Source organism: Eretmochelys imbricata, chromosome 5 (genome assembly GCF_965152235.1).
Source record: "Eretmochelys imbricata isolate rEreImb1 chromosome 5, rEreImb1.hap1, whole genome shotgun sequence".
Taxonomy (NCBI): Eukaryota; Metazoa; Chordata; order Testudines; family Cheloniidae; genus Eretmochelys; species Eretmochelys imbricata.
In genome coordinates this window covers 130,561,482-130,580,324 of record NC_135576.1, presented here as the reverse complement: position 1 = coordinate 130,580,324, position 18,843 = coordinate 130,561,482, and the positions used below count along the sequence as shown (strand labels likewise).

General features: G+C 40.3%; 1 protein-coding gene across 2 annotated transcripts in view; it reads left to right on the top strand.

The window, feature by feature from the left end:
• Nucleotides 1–18,843, top strand: part of NRG1 (neuregulin 1) — a 128,494-nt gene that overhangs the window by 98,578 nt on the left and 11,073 nt on the right. The window contains exons 3-5 of one of the 2 annotated variants that reach the window (XM_077816527.1): nucleotides 4,729–4,787; nucleotides 11,463–11,486; nucleotides 17,616–17,718. In XM_077816527.1, the coding sequence (XP_077672653.1) occupies nucleotides 4,729–4,787; nucleotides 11,463–11,486; nucleotides 17,616–17,718 (186 nt within the window). The remainder of the gene's footprint in view (nucleotides 1–4,728; nucleotides 4,788–11,462; nucleotides 11,487–17,615; nucleotides 17,719–18,843) is intronic. The other variant, XM_077816528.1, reaches the window with a different exon arrangement.

Here is an 18,843-nt window from a genome sequence, read left to right as displayed (position 1 = left end):
TAACACACCACACAATTTGTGTTGCCTTTGCTGCTGTTATTCCCTCAAAGTGATTTTATGCTACAGCTTCGGTGGTTGAAAACAGTGCTTCTTTCTAGCAGAGACATTACTTGACTTTGCTTAACAACAAAAGAATGAATTTCTTATTTTTATAATTGTCTATATCCTTGTTTGCAAATGGAATGGGTTGAGTAGAAATTAATTAATGTGATGATCCAGAAAACTGTTAATTGAGGGGAAAAAAGGTAAGCTTATTACAGTGCTAACTGAAAGGTTTGCCAAGTCTGAGTGGGTCAAGAGGCAGGATAGTGTTAACAGTTCTGAACTAAGCAATTAAAGGCACAGTTCTTACAGTGATTCATGTAAATATTGATAACATATTCCTGTGCTACCTACCTGTGCTACATATTAGCTTATAGTAAAGAGACTTGTTCTTGATCTTTTCTATTAATATGTACAGTTAGTCAAAACATGGAGACTAGTCGTTTTACAAACTTAAAAATCACTAAACACAAATCATCAGGGACTAGAAAAACTTTTAGAGTGGTAGATACGCTGGAGGGCAGGGATAGGATACAGAGGGACCTAGACAAATTGGAGGATTGGGCCAAAAGAAATCTGATGAGGTTCAATAAGGATAAGTGCAGGGTCCTGCACTTAGGACGGAAGAACCCAATGCACAGCTACAGACTAGGGACCGAATGGCTAGGCAGCACTTCTGCGGAAAAGGACCTAGGGGTGACAGTGGACGAGAAGCTGGATATGAGTCAGCAGTGTGCCCTTGTTGCCAAGAAGGCCAATGGCATTTTGGGATGTATAAGTAGGGGCATAGCGAGCAGATCGAGGGACGTGATCGTTCCCCTCTATTCGACATTGGTGAGGCCTCATCTGGAGTACTGTGTCCAGTTTTGGGCCCCACACTACAAGAAGGGTGTGGATAAATTGGAGAGAGTCCAGCGAAGGGCAACAAAAATTATTAGGGGTCTGGAACACATGAGGAGAGGCTGAGGGAACTGGGATTGTTTAGTCTGCAGAAGAGAAGAATGAGGGGGGATTTGATAGCTGCTTTCAACTACCTGAGAGGTGGTTCCAGAGAGGATGGTTCCAGACTATTCTCAGTGGTAGAAGAGGACAGGACAAGGAGTAATGGTCTCAAGTTGCAGTGGGGGAGGTTTAGGTTGGATATTAGGAAAAACTTTTTCACTAGGAGGGTGGTGAAACACTGGAATGCGTTACCTAGGGAGGTGGTAGAGTCTCCTTCCTTAGAAGTTTTTAAGGTCAGGCTTGACAAAGCCCTGGCCGGGATGATTTAATTGGGGATTGGTCCTGCTTTGAGCAGGGGGTTGGACTAGATGACCTCCTGAAGTCCCTTCCAACCCTGATATGCTATGATTCTATGATTATTCTTTTATCGGATCAAGGAAAAGGCTGTGGTCCTGATGATTTAAGCCATCCAATTTCTTTAATAAATAGTTGGTATAGCCTCTAATTAGCCAGTAGAGAAGATACAGGCCCAGAGTAATTTCTTGGTTATACCACTGTAAATCCAGAGCAGCTCTTATCTTCATTGGCCTTATTCTGATTTACACTGATGTAACTGAGCGTGGACACTGGCCCATATATAGAAAAGGAAAGAATTGAAAATGCTATGTGGGTAACCAAAAAAGAGAGTGATGACTAGTGACAGTATTGGAGAAATTACAATATAAGAAGGTACTTTCAAATATTGCCTGTTCATACATGTATAATCCAGAGGAGACAGTTTGACAGGCAGAATTGTAATCTGCACTGAATTTTGGTTGTCCGCAATAAAATGCCTTTCACATGCACGAATAATCAGAAGTGGAAATGGTCATCCGACCCTCTGTCCACACTGGGCCAGTCTTTATCCCTTGTTTGCAATGGTTGGCAACTGCACCAGTGTTGACAACAGTTTAAGTGTCAGTATAAACACAGCTAAATTGTTTTCCAGCGCTGTGTCAAGAAGCCTGACCCCGATCAGACTGGAAATGCACTAGCATGTAAATTATTGCCAACACCAATGCAGCTGCACCCATTGCTGACAACAGGAATAGAACAAGGAGCAAGCGGACCCCAGAGGCCAGTGACTGTGGGCCTGATCCTGAGCCTTTTAATCAGCAAAATGCTCATAGACATCATTTGAAGTTTGGCCTGAGTCAGGAGATGGGAATCCAGGGTAGGCATGAACGGCCCTTAGTCTGAGATTTAGTGATAAAAAGCACTGTAGAAGAACACGGTATCATTACTACTACTATGAGGATGGGTACTTAACAGTAAAAGCCTAGTGTAAAATAAGAATTAAATTAATAGGATAAAACACTCTATTGCAGTTTTGTTTCTTCCAGTTTGCTAATACAAATCCAAATTCAACCTACTTCCCTGCCCAGTGGCATAACCTTCCTCTGTCTTTATTATTTCATTCTTTATTGAATTTATCTATGGTAGTGCTCAAGGATCCCTGTTGGAATCAGGGTCCTAATGTGCTAAGGCTATACAAACACATCAGAAGACAGGATCCGTGCTTTGGAAAGCTTAAAATCTGTTCCTTTGATAAACAGATTAATCTCTACAGCAATCGGTTTAGAAAAAACCTCTTCAGACACTCAAAATGTACCTGTATTGAAAGAAAGTAAATCTTGTGCAATGCATCTGGACAAAGATGCATCCATTTGTATTTAACACTGCTTATCTTGTATCGTATGTTCTGTATGAAATTCCAAAACACTTTACAAGGTTAAAAAATACAACTACTATGTAAGTTCAGTGTGTTAATATCCTTATTGTTAATTAATGCCACAGATAATAGTGAGCAGAGGGAGAGAGAACTTTAAAAAGCCAGGCAAGGGAGAAATGAGATTTCAGTGCAGCTGAAAATCTGATATGGGTTGAAGAGGTACAGGAAGACTGTTCTAGATGAATGCAGCTGCAGAGCAGAATGCTCTTGAATTTAGATTGCAAGAAGGTACAAATGGGAGGCCAGAATTAGAGAGAGAGAGACCAGAAGCAGGCTGGAGCAAGCTCATGAAGTGCTTTAGAAACAAACAGAATAAAGCATAACTTGACATAAATATAACTTAATTTAAATGTGTCAACATAACTTGATTTAGCATGAAGGTAAAAGGCAGATAACTTAGTAGAACACTGAGAATGGAGTGAATAGGTAGGAGAAAAGCAGATGACCCTGTGGGACTCCATAAGAGGACCATCAGAATCATGTTCTAAGGAAACCAGAGAAGCCTGCGTAGCTATGCCGGCCTTACAGAATGAAGTCCCACGCAATGTCAAAAGCTGCACTGAGGTCCAGGAGAATGAGGAAGAAGGAAAAGCTGGCCGCAGCTGCAGAAAGGAGGTCATGGACAACATGGGGGAGAGACGTTCCTCGTTACAACCAAAGTCGAATTCATGTTGCATTTTTCCAAGGCTTATGATGTGTGCTCCATGTGCCTGAAGAGATGAGAGGAGGCTACTTATATGTACCTCCCTGCTTGTTGTTTTTTGGTCTACCTCTTTTCCATTTCTCAAATACGTTTAACCATAACTGCCGCCTTGAACAAAGCTGTGTTTAAAAAAAAAGAAAGAAAGAAAAGCATGAGCTTGAAGGTAGAACGTGCTATTAAAGAAACAGCAAAGTCCGTAGACTTTCCATAGGTCCTGCAATATACATGATTGTTGAAGGCAAGGATGTAAAATTATTGTCCAACACCGTGTCGTTAATTGGGAAAACTTGGTGTGGTTCCGTAATCAGTGTCTCAGGAAGGAACAATGAGCAGTCCATTTGTACTAGAGCTGACTTTTTTTAAAACTGCACAGATTTTCTTGAATAAATTTTTTTTTAAATTTTACACAATGATAATTCTCCGAGGACACATTTTTTCTTTCATTATATTTTTTCATTAGTTTCTGGCCCCCACGCCCCTGAAGTCATTTAGAGACTTTCCATGTTCCATAGGAAAAAAATTATCAGTCTGATAGTTCAGTGGTTTTGGTGTTCTATTGCTTATCACATTTTTGCCCTTTAGGTGCCAACCTGGATTCACTGGAGCAAGATGTACTGACACTCTGCCCATGAAAATCCAAAACCAAGAAAGTATGTTAAAATAATCTGAACTTTGCTTTCTCCCCAACTACAGCAACACAATCACTATTACTTGGTGTTTTCACAGTTCAGCTGGAATTGGCATCCTTTGATTCTGATTATGGCTTGAATCTCTTAATTATTAATCTGTACACCATGGCATTATCGCATCAAAAATGTTCCAGTTTGTGTGACTTTTTTTTTTAACTGGATCCTTTTCATCTTCTGCAGAATTTTGTTGCTGTTGTTTCACTCTGCCAACTTTCTTGGTTGGTGAAATGCTGCAAATTGTTACCCTAAAGGAATATGTAGACTGAGATGAATGTTGTACAGATTTCATTTCCTAGCTGCCTTGCGAATACTACTTTACAAAAGCGATTTGGAAATTTGGAATGGTGAATTTTTTGCATCCTGAAATATACTGTGATCTCGATTGGTTTGGGGCTTCTGCAAAGCAAGTGGGCTGCTCTCAACATCTTGAGCCATTTTGACATGCTAAACCAAGATTCAGTTTCTGAAGGTGAACTCACCAAGTCAAATCAGTTCACACTGAAGGAGCTTCTTTCTTAGTGTATATTCACCTCTTCTCTTTTCTCTGTTTTCTCTACCATTTTTTTTGTTTTTCCTCTCAGGTGCCCAAATGAATTTACTGGTGATCGCTGCCAAAACTACGTAATGGCCAGCTTCTACAGTACGTCCACTTCCTTTCTGTCTCTGCCTCAATAGGAGCATGCTTAGTCAGTGCTGCTTCTTTGTCGCTGCATCTTTCCTCCGATTTTTTTTACCTGTAACTAGATTTATTGCCTGAGGCCTAATATTGATTGCCTCTGCTTGTTGCATGAAAATGATAACAAAAGCAATTGCAGTACTCTGTTGGATTTGTTGGCATTGATGTTTAGGCATTTGAGACTTAGGAGCGTTCTGAAATTAATATTGAATGATGTCCTACGGAGTTGTAGCTGACAAGAAGTTCAAAGATACATTTAAAAGTCTCAAAAAAAGAAAAGGAGGACTTGTGGCATCTTAGAGACTAAACAAATTTATTTGAGCATAAGCTTTCGTGAGCTACAGCTCACTTGCTCACGAAAGCTTATGCTCAAATAAATTTGTTAGTCTCTAAGATGCCACAAGTCCTCCTTTTCTTTTTGCGGCTACAGACTAACACGGCTGCTACTCTGAAACCTGTCATTTAAAAGTCTCGCTTTTTATTTGCTAAAAGAAATAAATCCCAGCACTAAAACAGCAATCGCTTTATAAAATCTTTATAAAGATAGTAACCTTCCAAACAAAAGGGATATACATAAATTGCCTTGGAAAATAAAAGTTTACATGCTCCAGGTGTATCAAATGAACACACTCAAACAGGAGTGAGGGCTTTTTTTCCTTTATTATCCAAACATTTTACATTTCAGTAGGAAGAAAATTACATGAAGAAAGAGAAGGGGGGAAGGGGACCTAAATGATGCTGATGGACATTTCTTATTTATGGGGGACAGGTGCAAAAGATCAAATATTTCAGAGCCAGATTAAATGGCTGAAGAAATGTGCCATGTAGACTCCTTTGGACACACACACACACACTGTAGGACTGGGGCCTTAGAGACATAGTTTCATAAACTTCCTCTTGGATGGTCTTGTTAACTATTAATTATTATTTAATAGTGAGAAAGTGCGAAGTATGTTGCATATTTATTTTGTGCCTTCAGATATAACCAAGTCAGATGTAAAATGGAGGGAAATTGCCTGGGGTTTACATTTTTAATGCACATTCGCTATTCATAATTAATTTTTGCTGGCGTTCCACTGCATTATGATGTAAGGGCAGTTCTATATGAACTATTTTTGATGGATCACTCACTAGCATTGAAAGATTTCAGAGACTGCATGATTGCTCAGTTTAGATTTCCATTAGTACATAGGCTAAAAAGCTGTTAGCACACACTGGACATTTTGGAGCCCTAATAGAGACATAGGTCTTCTCTTACATCAGTGAACAAAGAATGTACATACATAATTCATATTGTCTATCATGGGAGTTACCCTGGTAAATCCCCAGGACAATGGCAGGCGATTCGACTGTACAGCATTCTAGTATTTATTTTACACTGCATTTTAAAAGGTTTATTAGTGTGAGTAATTTTTAAAATGCCTCTTACATGTATCAACCAAAAGACTAAAATACCTTTCTAGGCTGTGCAGTCCTTTTGTACCTGAGTATTAGATTTGTAATTATGAACATTTATTTATTATTTTGAAAACCAAATTTTCTGTGCTTTTAACAAGTGTTACAACATTTATTTTTAAAAAAAAGTAGTGCAAAGGCTAAATTACACTTTTCCAAAATTAATTCAAATGGAGACTCAGACATGAACCACAAGTTCATTTTTTCCACACAGAAAAATAATATATTTGGGGGTTTTTTCTCATTTGTTTTTAATTTTTCTAACTATGCTTGGGATTTTTAAACAAGTCATTGGGTTTTTCAAAAAGGCCATGATTTTCAAAAGCACCTAAGATCCAGATCCTCACGACTCCCTTGGGGGGTTAGGCACCTACAGGTATGATATGTCTACACTGCAAAAAAAAAAAAAAACCAGAGGCCACGAGTCTCAGAGCCCAGGTCAGCTGACTCGGGCTGTTGGGTCTTGCGCTCCAGTGCTGAAAATAGCAATGTTGACTTCCCACTTGGACTGGAGCTCTGAAATCTGGCAATGGAGGAGGATCTCGGAGCCCTGAGTCCAAACGTCTACACTGCAATTTTTAGCCCCCACAACAGAAGCCCAAGAGTGACCCAGACTCTGAGACTCACTGTTGTGGGGCTTTTTGTTGTGCAGAAATACTCCGAGGGACTGAGGAGCACAAGCCTATGGAACGCCTGTCTTTAAATCACTGAGGTATTTTTGACAACCCCATTGAAATTCAGTGGGTGTAGAGCACCTATCTACCTACCTTGGGCTACTTTGAAAATCTAGCCTATTTATTTTATTCTACCATTTTCTATATACAGTAGATCTGAAGCATAAAGTGGCATTTCTTAAGATGCTACAAATCTTAAAATGACACTTCTGGAAGTAGACCAGGGAGAGCCCATTTCAATGTAGCCAGAAAAATCAATAAAGAAGCATTTCTATTACATTTGTTTTACAGCCACGTATAGGTCAAGCCATACAATTAAAAAGAGAACTTTGCCTGATCCGAAGAATCATTCTAACATTATATCTGGGGCTGAAAGGCAAGAGCTTATACTGTATCCCACATACTGAGCAATTGATTTAATTAAGTTTAGTCAGGTAAGCACATTGAGCAAATCAGATGTTAAACAAAGCAAGCACCAATAGAAAAAGAAAAAAATGGAAGCTAGATTGCGCTATCCAATTTCAAGCAGAAGTCCTCATTGATTTCAAGGGGCACGTTTGCTTTGAAGCGGATGGTTCAATGTGGCTCCATACAAAGACCTATGGATTAAAATCCTAATGTCATTTTTCTGTTGTTAATATTCAGCTTAAAAGGTGGGATATTTAAAAGCATTGGCCTCGTTCCGCTGTGGCTGCAGTCAGAAGGAGTTTGACTGTCAGCGGGAGCAGAGCGAAGCCAATGCTGAGTGCTTTTGAAAATCCCATCCTTAGCATACCCCACATACCCCAGTAAGAGGTTGTCTAGATACGGAGCCCTGGACTGGACTCAACATATGCAGGTGTTCAAACAAAAAGATATCTCTAAGAATATTGTACTCCTCATACTGCACTGAAAAGAGGTATTTTTCATAGGTATCTTAGTTAAGGCACCTTCCCCCATAGAAATAGTTTTTCCTTCCTTTAAGTAGAGGAGGAAACATTGTAGAAGCATTTTACACCACGGACGTTGGCAAGGTCATTCGCTTCCAGCTTCATGAGCATGCTCTATCGTGGTTAAAGGGCCTTGCACTGCAACATGACAATTGACAGGTTTCGTGTATTGCAAAATTTACCATCAGGATTGCAAGTGGACAAAATTTCCTACCATCGTGAGGGAAGGGGAATAAGATGCACAATTTGTTATAAAACTGACAGTTAATGACTGGTGCAAGATCTGGTTCAAGCAGAGACTGGCTGTTTTTTCTAAAAGATCTGCTCCAGGGATTAGTTTGGCGAAGTTCTGTGGCCAGGAGGTCAGACTAGATTATCACATTGGTCCCTTCTGGCCTTGGAATCTATGAACCTGTGAAAAATCTGGGAGTCCCTACAGCACCCTTTAATTGGGACCCTAGCGGCAAAACCCAAGTACAATCTACTGTCTTCATCTGCCATGCCAGGTGGGGAGGGGATTCATTCCTGGTGGTCAGGAGAAGGTCTAAAGGGAATGTATGCAGAACTAGTGAAAATATATTCCCCAGGGATTCAGGTTACATCCACAGTGCTCAGTCAGCATGGAAGAGGTAGCTCTAGAACGTAAGCACAGGTAAACATCTTCTCCTTTTATCCTGTCCCTGGTGGTTTGAGGACCCCTTGCATGGCTGTAAGTTTAATTGTGAGTCTCTCAGAATTGTAGATTGTATGGTACATCTGCATGGGGGGTATGTATGATTTGTGTGTATGTGCATATACACACGTACACACTCACATAAAATGCATTAGAGTGGCAGAAGGGACTAAATGTGGGAAAGAAACCTGTATTCCTGAAGGTAAGACCTGCAATACACATCACTTATTAAATTTGGTCAATTTTAGCCTTATCAGGCTTGGTGATCATTTTTTTTCATGGTTGAATAATTTGTTATGAAAATTATGAGACTCTTCTGTCATGTAACCTTGAGATTTGTCTGGCCAATAAATTACAGGGGATGATGGGCAAGGTTTGATTAAGTTCTGACATACTGTAGTGACAACTCCAGCTCTCACTGGACTTGCTGATTGCTGTACAGTAACTCCCTCACTTTTCAGATTTTACACATAAATTATATTTTAGGTTTTGAAATTTACAGTTGGCAGATTTGCTCTAAGATCATACAAATTTCCAAAATAGAACCCTGGCTACCGAGGTATTAGAAGTTTTCAGGTAAAATTTTCAAAAGTGGTTAGGTTATGTAGGCACCTAGGTCCTACTGACATTTTGTGGAACTCAGGCTCCTAAGTTAGGCACGTTTGAAAATTTTATTCTTCATCTCACCCCAAGATGAAAGTCAAAGGCCGCATTTTTTTTTTCAATCTAAATTGCCTGACCAATGCTCTGGAGCGTAGCAAACTATTTGACGTTTATATGATGGGCAGGATCACTCAAAAGTGAACATTTACTGTCTTCTCAAATTTAAATTAGACTTGGGGTCACATTTTCAAAACTGCCTTAAGAACACAAATTTTCAAAAGCAATTTAGTAGAGATTCAATGGGACCGAGGCTACTAAGTTCCTGTGGCCCAGATTTGTAAAGGTATTTAGGCACCTAACTCCCATTAAAATCCATGGGAGCTAGACACTTAAATACCTATAATCATCTGGCCCTAAGTCACTTTTGAAAATGGGTCTTACCCTCCTAAGTCACTTTTGAAAATTTTACCCTTAAACTATGTGTTTTAAAGTTTGCCCAACATGAAATCACATTTACAATGGAACTTAATTATTTAAAATAATCTTTGTGTTTCTTTTTAAAACACACGGGCAGAAATTCAACAGGAAGCATGTTGCATCTGTTGAATATGAGACAACAACATGAAATGGGAATGGATACAATGTAATAAGCGCTTTATAAAATTAAGTGTTGGGGTACTCTGCTTTCTTTTAATCAAAAAGAGACTGAAGCTCCGAATAGCAAAGATAAATTATGCTGTCTAGGATCAGAATGAGCGCTGCATGTTTCCTCAGCATGGTTTCTTTTTAGGACTTATGACCAGAGTATGTTCCTGTTTTAAGGACCAATTTCCAATGAATTATTTGAAAAAGAAGCTGCATGATATGAATGACTTCTGTTCAAATTAAATTAGAACCGGACTAGCAGTCTTACCTATAAAACAACATAAATGCAGTAATATATATGCATGAGCATGTCACTAATTTTATTGAAGATTTAACCAAGCTTTCTATGCAACTAATGTGTATTGTTAGCAGTGTTCACCTCGGCATGTAGTACCAGCTCCTAAGAAAGAAATCTGGATGGATTCCAATTTAGTTAACCCTTAAAATGTTACTGATAGGCAAGGAAAGAATTGTGCACTTCACTCTCCCCAATCTGTGTAAGCTAATTGAATATCTACTTCCGTAGAAAATTAGGGTCAGGTTCTAAACTTCATAACAAACAAAAAATTTAGGAAGCGAAAGCTAATCTGGTTGAAGTGTCACCCAATGGGAAGAGAAACCTATATTTGTTGGATTTTGATGGATAACTTTGTTATGCAACCCAGTTAGCCAAAGCACAGAGTAGTGATATCCTGGTCCCATTGAAGCCCATTGGAATTTTGCCATTGATGCCAATGGAGCTAGGATTTTATCCAGCATTTTTTAGTTCTACAAAGGGAACAAGAAAACAACCTCTTCCACCCATGGAAATTACATGGGTCTCCCAGAATACGCAGCCACGGAGAAATTTGCGTTCCCCACTGGTGCTGGCTGTGGAATGCCAGATTAGACTATTGATTTTATCAGAGCGACAGCTCCCCCACCCCACACACAAACATCCTCCCACAAGTCTGGGTTTTTCCTTTGGACGCATGGCTGGCCACCAAGGGAGGATTCTGCAGGGGCTGCGTGGCCTAAGGACACGGGGTCAGATCCTCAGCTAGTGTAAGTGGGTGTGGAACGCCCTTGCAGTCACTGGAGCTGTGCTGATTCAAGCCATCTGAGAAGCTGACGAGGGCCCATTCTGTGGCAGATATCTGTTCCCATCAAACAAAATAGTAATGGTCAGGATGAAGTTGCCCCTAAACAACAAGAATGGCAGTGTCTCCCACCAGAATCACCGTTTTCAGGAACTGGGGGTAAGCACCCCCTAAATCCTCTCTCTGGCAGGGGTAATTCAGCTCAATGTAAGGACTCCATAGACTATAATTGTCAGTGATTAAAAATAAACTATTTCAAGCATCACCCCCTAACCACACTTCCATTACCTCTCAGTAAGATCTTTAAGGGTTAACTGCTGTGTTCACTGCATTGTGCCCGTGCAAATGCCATATTCCTATTCTGGTGTGTAACACCTTTATACAACCGTTATTGACCCGCAAGCTTACAGGCGCTTATCTGAGCACTGCCCTGTTAACCACACGCCACTCGTCCTGTTTCAGTGTGCAGACACAGAACAGCCGTAATATTCATGTGTAATTTGTTTTTGAGTACAGTGTATTGCTCTTTTCTGAAACTTTTTCCCTTTTCTTTCTTTTTTGTCAACTTTCTGCATTGGCAGAGCATCTTGGGATTGAATTTATGGGTATGGACCAATCATTCCTTTTAGCCTGCAGATTTTAGAGCCTGAGAGATTAAAACCTTTTTTCCCCCTCCTTCAATTTCTAACCAATTTCTTTACGCTTTAGAAGGGATCATACAGCTATAACAATAACCTTTGTCGACTTCCTAGTTGTGATTAACTCACTAGAATGTTAATTAACATAGGATACTTTAAATCTCCAGACTTCATATACATTAGCCTTGAAGTCGCCATACTTGACGTTTCTGTCAGATAGCCTTAAACACTTGTTACATTAGCATTAGTTATGATCTTTTGGTGTGGCTGGGTTTTGGAAAAGCCAACTGAATTAATTAAGCAAAGTGGCTAATGGACTGTCTTTAAAAAAAGTCAAGAAGATAATATAGCCACTTAAATTCTGCAACAAAATAAGCAATATTGAGCTCAGTTTTCAAAGTAAAATTGAGTGACTAAATCCATATTTAGGTGCCTAAATCAGCGCTTAATTGCCTGCAGTAGGTATTTAGATACTTGAGTAAGAGCTTACAAGCCTCCCTTCAGATACTCAGGTTTACAAAATGGGCTCAATCTATCCAATAATAAATCCAAACTATGCAAGGGCAAAAGCACTGACAATAGGTACCATTTTCACCATGGTGCAGTAAATATAAGGATTAGAGCCTGATCTTACAAACCCTTTAAATGAGTAGTCCTTGCTCATGACTCATGTTTTGCAGGAGGTGAAACGTCTCTTGAACTGACTGAATTATTAAAATGAAGCTAAATTTGATGTAATTCATTATAATTTGGAATTTCCTAAAATTCTTTACAAAAAATATGAAGTAGACAAATTGTTTTTTTCATTATTTGCAAAAGAGAATTAATTTTGATTCCTGTTAAAATTGACTGGATATATAATTAATTCATAGCCACGGAAATAGTGTGTGGAGTGCTGACCATTATAAATTTGAAGAAAAAAATCACAAGCAAAATATTCTGCAAGGGCCAGACTTTTAAGGTATTTAGGTGCCTACCCCTTATTGGCACCTAAATACTTTTAAAAGTCTGGCACTAGGTCACATAGTACTGTGCTGTAATAGAAGAAACTCTATTACTAAAATAATGTCAGGTGAATTATTTGCTATAATCCCATGCAGACTCACTTGCAGACTTTAGCTCATATACAAACCTCTATCAGGAAAGAGCATTTTAAAGCACTTCAAACTACCGCTTGAGATATGATTCTTTCTTTTAAAATTTCACAAATGTCTGTTAGAGGACAAACTTAAAATAAATCCATATACATTAGTAATTATGAGTAGTTTAGGGTAATTTGTAATTAATGGTGCCTTTGCGACATACACATATTTCACTATTATGATTTAAGGCTAATGGTGATTTGCATTATCCTAGCATTCTTGAGGAAGAACTAACAAAACTATAAAGGATTTTTTAACAGTCAGTAGAAAAAACCATCTGTAAATTCACATTGCACATATATCTCTAAGGACTTTTCCCAAGGCTGTTTTGAACTTCTTCCACGTTATTTTAAAAAAAATACTTCAACATTGTAGTTATTGTTCTGCAAAATATTATTAAATGAATCTTTAAATGTTACACCGATCAAACTTATGAATATGAAAGGCAGGTCAGTGTCTCACTGTCACTGTCTCACTGTCACTCCATTCAAGTCAGTGGAGCTACACCAGTTTAAGGATCTGGCCTGTGTTTGGTCAATCTTCACTTGGTTTATTTGACCAAGAAAGATCTCGGTTGTCCCACACCCTCTCTCTGAGTGTGACGCTGAGCACTGGCTTGAATACGCATGGATTGTGGTTCAGAACATTCACAGCTGGTTCATGCAGCCTGTTTTCCCAGCTCTACCTGTGCCATTCTGCAGGCTGGCATTGGGGAAACAGGCTTGTGACCTGACCTTTCCCACCCACCCCCTTGGGTGCAGAGACTACAGTTGTGATGGGCCACCACTAGTGGGTAGGAAGTCTTTGTGACCTGCATTGCTGTGAAGAGCCAGGCGCTGTCTCTCTCTTCCCGTCTGCAGTATTTCATTTCCCAACCATACGGGTCCCAGGGCATCGGGAGAGGGCACTGGCCCCATCTGTGCTGCTGCCTGGAAGCACAACGCACTGGGCTGGACTCCCTCGTTGTAGCTGCATGCTGTGGCCAGGGTGGATAGAAGCCAAAAAAGGGGGTGTTAATCCTGGCCCATCAGATCCTCCCAGCTGCAAGCCATGTAGAGTAAGTGCTCCTGGTTCTCCTAGCCCATGCTTCTTGGCAGCAATGGGGTTCATTGGGACCTGCCAATAAACGTCTGGGTGGGAATCACGGCCAGGCTTAGCCATGTCGGTCTCAGGATAGGAGAGAGACAAGGTAGGGGAGGTAATATCGTAGACCAGCTTCTGTTGGTGAGAGAGACGAGCTACACAGAGCTCTTCCTCAGGCCTGGGAAGGCTACTCAGAGCACCACAGCTAACTACACGATCAAACCGGTCGTTCACCACGAGTAGTTAGCACAGATTCGAAGGGGCTATTCCCGGTGAAGTGGCCAGATCAAAAGGGAAATCAGTTCACTAGGCAAGAACCCTGTCACTAAACTAAAGGAGCAGCTCTGCTGTGAGCACCCCGGCCATCATACCCGCTTCTGCTGCCATCCTTCAGTCTCCTCCACTTTTTATTTAGGGCCTGGTTCTCTCTTACCCTAAGGCCCCTTTACACCACTCAGAATCAGGCTCGTGGAGCTTGTCCTGTAGTACCCACAACACATTGTGCTCCACACCCATGAGGAGGCGGTGGACTGTCGGTGCAAGATTCACTTCATAAACACACACAAACCACCGTGTCTATTTATATGTCACACATGACAGACACCACATGACCACCACGGAACACACCAACGTACCTATAACAAGCCTCAACGTCTCTAACACTGTTATCAAAGCTATCACAGTGCAGAATGTAGTTTCCATTACCTCAGTGTCTGGTGTAACCTCAGTGACGCCTCTGGAGTTAATAGGATTTACACTGATATAACTGAGAGCAGGACTTTTCCAGAGTTATATAGAATAAAATATATGCTAACATAATAACATGAAACCAGACTTCCAGTTCAAATCATTTTGAATTTACATGTAATATATTGTATTTAACATAGTTCTCCTATATGTTGGTTTATTGTGCCCTCAAAATGCACCATTTGCTTGGCTAACCAATAAGTACTTTCACGGAAGCGTCTAACTAGCCTAGGCTAGGAGTTATGCTGTATGAGAAATCCCTTCGGACTCTGCTTAAACCTTTTTTTCAAGCATTTCTTCACTCTGTTTTTTCTAGTATCAAGCATGCTGTGCCAGGCCTGCAGTTGACTCCTCAACTTATAACCTTGTCTTTCCCTGTATTTCACCTTCTGTCTTTTCCTGTCTGTCATGTTTGTTTTGGGCTTTTTTTTCCCCATTTGACTTCCTGTTCTTGGATTTTGAGTTGTTTAATAAATTTTGCAGCATTCTAGTTTTACCACACTGACTTCTTCTTCCCCTCTGTTAATACTCAGTGCTATTAATTTTGTCTGACGGTGTTCATGATCTCTTTACTGGTGTTTTGAATTACAGTGGGGTTGGCTTGCAGGAAGTATTCATTTCATGATAAGGTGCATTGTATCATAGAAACTAAGATACTTTTTTTTTTTTGGGGGGGGGGGGGGAAGAATCTCCATTGACGCTGAAACTTGTTACCTTAGACAATTAGTTTCTGCAAGAGTGGCAGGCCTTAAAGGACATACAATATCTGAGCAGCTTTTGTGTACTCCCTTGCATAGCCACTGCCATTCTGGAGTGGGCAGTACATACACAGATACAGGGTTATGCCTCATCAACCAACCACAACATTTCTTAAATTAATTAACAGGTTCTCAGGAAATTATTATTTATTTGTATTACCGTAGCACCTAGGATTGCTACCTAGACGTCAACTAAATTCTCGAAAGTCCCTTTTCCATTTCTAAATAGTAGCCTAACTGGCTCACCATATGTTATGAGTATGATGTATCTTTATTACCAGTAAGTTCAGTCTCCCAACCAAAACTCCTGAATTGGCCCTTTCACAACATGAAGAATCAGGACCTTCATGGAGACATGACTGTAAGGCCAATCCCCACATCCAATCTCACTCACCATCCCCTGACGCCTCACTTTCCCCCTTTACTCAGATCATATGACATAGAAATGGAACCAACCAATACCCTTAAGCCACATGGATCTACTGCCAATCACTATAATACTTAGCCTAGAATAGACACCAACTCACCCATGTTGGTTCCTAAAGCCTTTCTGACAAACCTGACCTTGTTTCTGAGAGCCTCAGTACAATCAGCTAATGTAAAATTATACCAAGCCACCTCTATAGACCACTCAGGGTTTCTTTCAAATTTCCACACTGGGTACCAGAGGAAGCCCACGGAATGCCAGAGCACGTTGCTAATCCTTTGCTTTAGCCATGTGATAACCAAAGGATATGCTGGGGGTTCTTCACTGTCTCACATTGCCTGCATCTCCGTTGACATCGGTGGGTATGCAAGGGACATAAGACAGTGAAGCATTTAGCTCCTGGGTTTAAAGAGACACTAATGGAGATCTGTATTGCCATAAACCTGTATGAAGGGATCAGAGGGCAGGTCAGGGTCAGGTCAACAGTAAGTGTATCTCTGTGCCTAGCGGTGACCTTCCATGCCCCTAGGTTACTCCTGTGTGGTCAGAGGCAGACTGACAGGTCAAGAGCACACCAATTAGAACTGCCCCCTAGGAACCAGGCCAGCAGATTTCAAATCCTGTGCCCATTCCGCCAGGACTCAGTCCCCACCATGGTGGGGAGCTGCATTTCTTTTTGTTTGTAAATCTCTCTTATGGCTGTTTCACCATTGGTGTCAAGATGATGCCCTGCCAGATTTAAGGCCAAGTTCCTACTGGCGTCACATCACTGTTAAGGCTACATTTCTCGATTGCCATGGGGAATTCTGGCTAGTTCATCCAGCAGTGCCAAATTTTTTTTAAAAGCCCAACTATGGTGACCATTTCAGTCCCAAAGAGAGGGAAACAGGCCAGAATTCGCAACGCCGTGTCTTGAGTCAACCCTCAGTTGGGCCCAGATCTACTCAGTAGGAGTTAGGCACTTAAATGCCTATGAGGATCTGGGTCTACGTGTCTCCAGTTCAAAGTTCTAAGCATAACATTTCCGTACTGCAACATACAATGATGCTTTCGCCAAGTGTGACCGATGACGGAATGTGAAGGCTGAGCCAACCCAAACATCGCTGGTGCTAATGATTTCTTTAGAATGGTGAAATATCTCTGCGAATGAGATCAGTGAAATAGAACAGGTTTTCTTCAGAGGGCAAGGCTAGTCTCTAGCTAGAACCATTCCTTTAATACAAATCTGGACATGTAAGTAATCATACAGTGTTTCTTTGATACAGTGCATCACTAATAATTGCTATTGCCATATTTGGGGGCGAAAGGCTCAAATGCTGAGCGTTATTAGCGACCTCTGACCATTTGTCTCATTTTCATTGGTGATACAATTACAAGCCAACCTCATGTTACGAATGTAAAAAGATACTCTGAAATTTCTCCTGTAAAGACCACTGAGATATAAATTTGATTTTTTTGGGGGGGGGAGGTGCTGCGGGAAGGGACGACATTGAATGTTAAAACAAAATAAGAGAAGAAGAAACAAGCTAAATTTGTTTTCTGAGACTGGGAATTAACCTTTATTCCAGCTGTCTTTGCAAGAGCAAAACATCCAAAGCATTTTCAAATCATATTATTACCTTAGCGCATTGTGTTTTTATTTTCAGCAAATGCTGATATTTTGTCAGTTTTAAAAGTCATATTTTGGATATTGTTCTAGTGAACAATATAAGTATCTTTTATTTTACTTGTTATGTTTTTTTTGGCACCCACTAGCCGCTGATATTGTGTTAAGAGATTAAGTTCTGATCCTGCAATAGAGTTTTGCCCAAAGTGCACGGTGATCATGGGTTTTTTTTTACTGTGTGGTCCTGTATGGTGGTATGTAGCATGTCCACTGTCATCTGCTTGAATCGTCAGCCTGCATCTTGTAATCTTCTCTGTTTTTGTCCCTTTCTAGAAGCAGAGGAACTATACCAGAAAAGGGTCTTGACCATAACTGGCATCTGCATTGCCCTCCTTGTAGTTGGCATCATGTGTGTTGTGGCCTACTGCAAAACCAAGTAAACTTTTCTCTTCCTTTTTATCTCTATGATTATCCCTAAGGGCTTTATACCACAAACCCGCACAGCTGAACATAACGCTAACTGCCCAGGAGTAGTCCCATTGAACAGTTGTGGGGTGATAGTCAGTGCCTGATTGAAACCTGCCATAGGCTTGCATTGTTGATTCACACTATTGCTATGTGATGGCAATGTATGTAAGCATGATGATTTCATCATGCAAAGTCAATGTGTGTTTATCTAAATTCAAATGTAAGTGACAAAATTGGAATCGGTACACTCAGATTAAATACTGGCAGATACAAATCTCACTCAATAGTGGGTGAAAGTATACTAATTTTATTGTGATATTAGAAGTACAATTATATATAATTGTATTTCTAATATCACACCTGGGATGATATCAAAGGGCTTTGCAAACATTAATTTATTAACTAATCCTCCCAATTAGAACGTGATTCAAACTAACTTTACTGATCTGTTCATTCCTTTTTTGTCACATGTTCATAATTCCCATGGGAATCATGATGGGACAACAGAGCCCAGCTTTTTAACACTGTAATGTGGGTTTTAGGGACTAGAAGTAAAAAGATCAGACTAGTTTGTAAGTATCTGAGAATAAGATCAGCGGCTGTAGGAACTTGGAAATCCAAAAGACTAAAGGAATGAATTTGATGTATAGACATGTGCTGTTAAATTCTGTAATGTCTCTGTAAATTATGGGGCTAATGTAAAAAATTTAGGAGCAAGTCCCAGTGAAAGTCAATAGGACTTGTGCTGTCAAATTATTTTGCTGCTTTTATAAAACTCTTCTAATTGTACCTACCAAACACTAAAATAAAGTATTGTACATCTACCACATTTGCACAAAGCAGATGTTCCATTAGATTTGCTCTTCTAGGACTTGATCCAAAACTCACTGAAACCAATGGACAGTGGGGTTTGGATCAGGCTTCTAACCTACAGCTTTTTAAATATACACATCCTAAAATACCTCTCTAGAGCAGCCTGGAATCCAAATCAGCCCTTGACAATCAGGAGGGGCAGGAGATATTGGGAATTGCTGTCAGCGGCCTGCGAAATATTTTTAAAGCACTTGATGAGTGTGAAAAGGGGACTGATAGG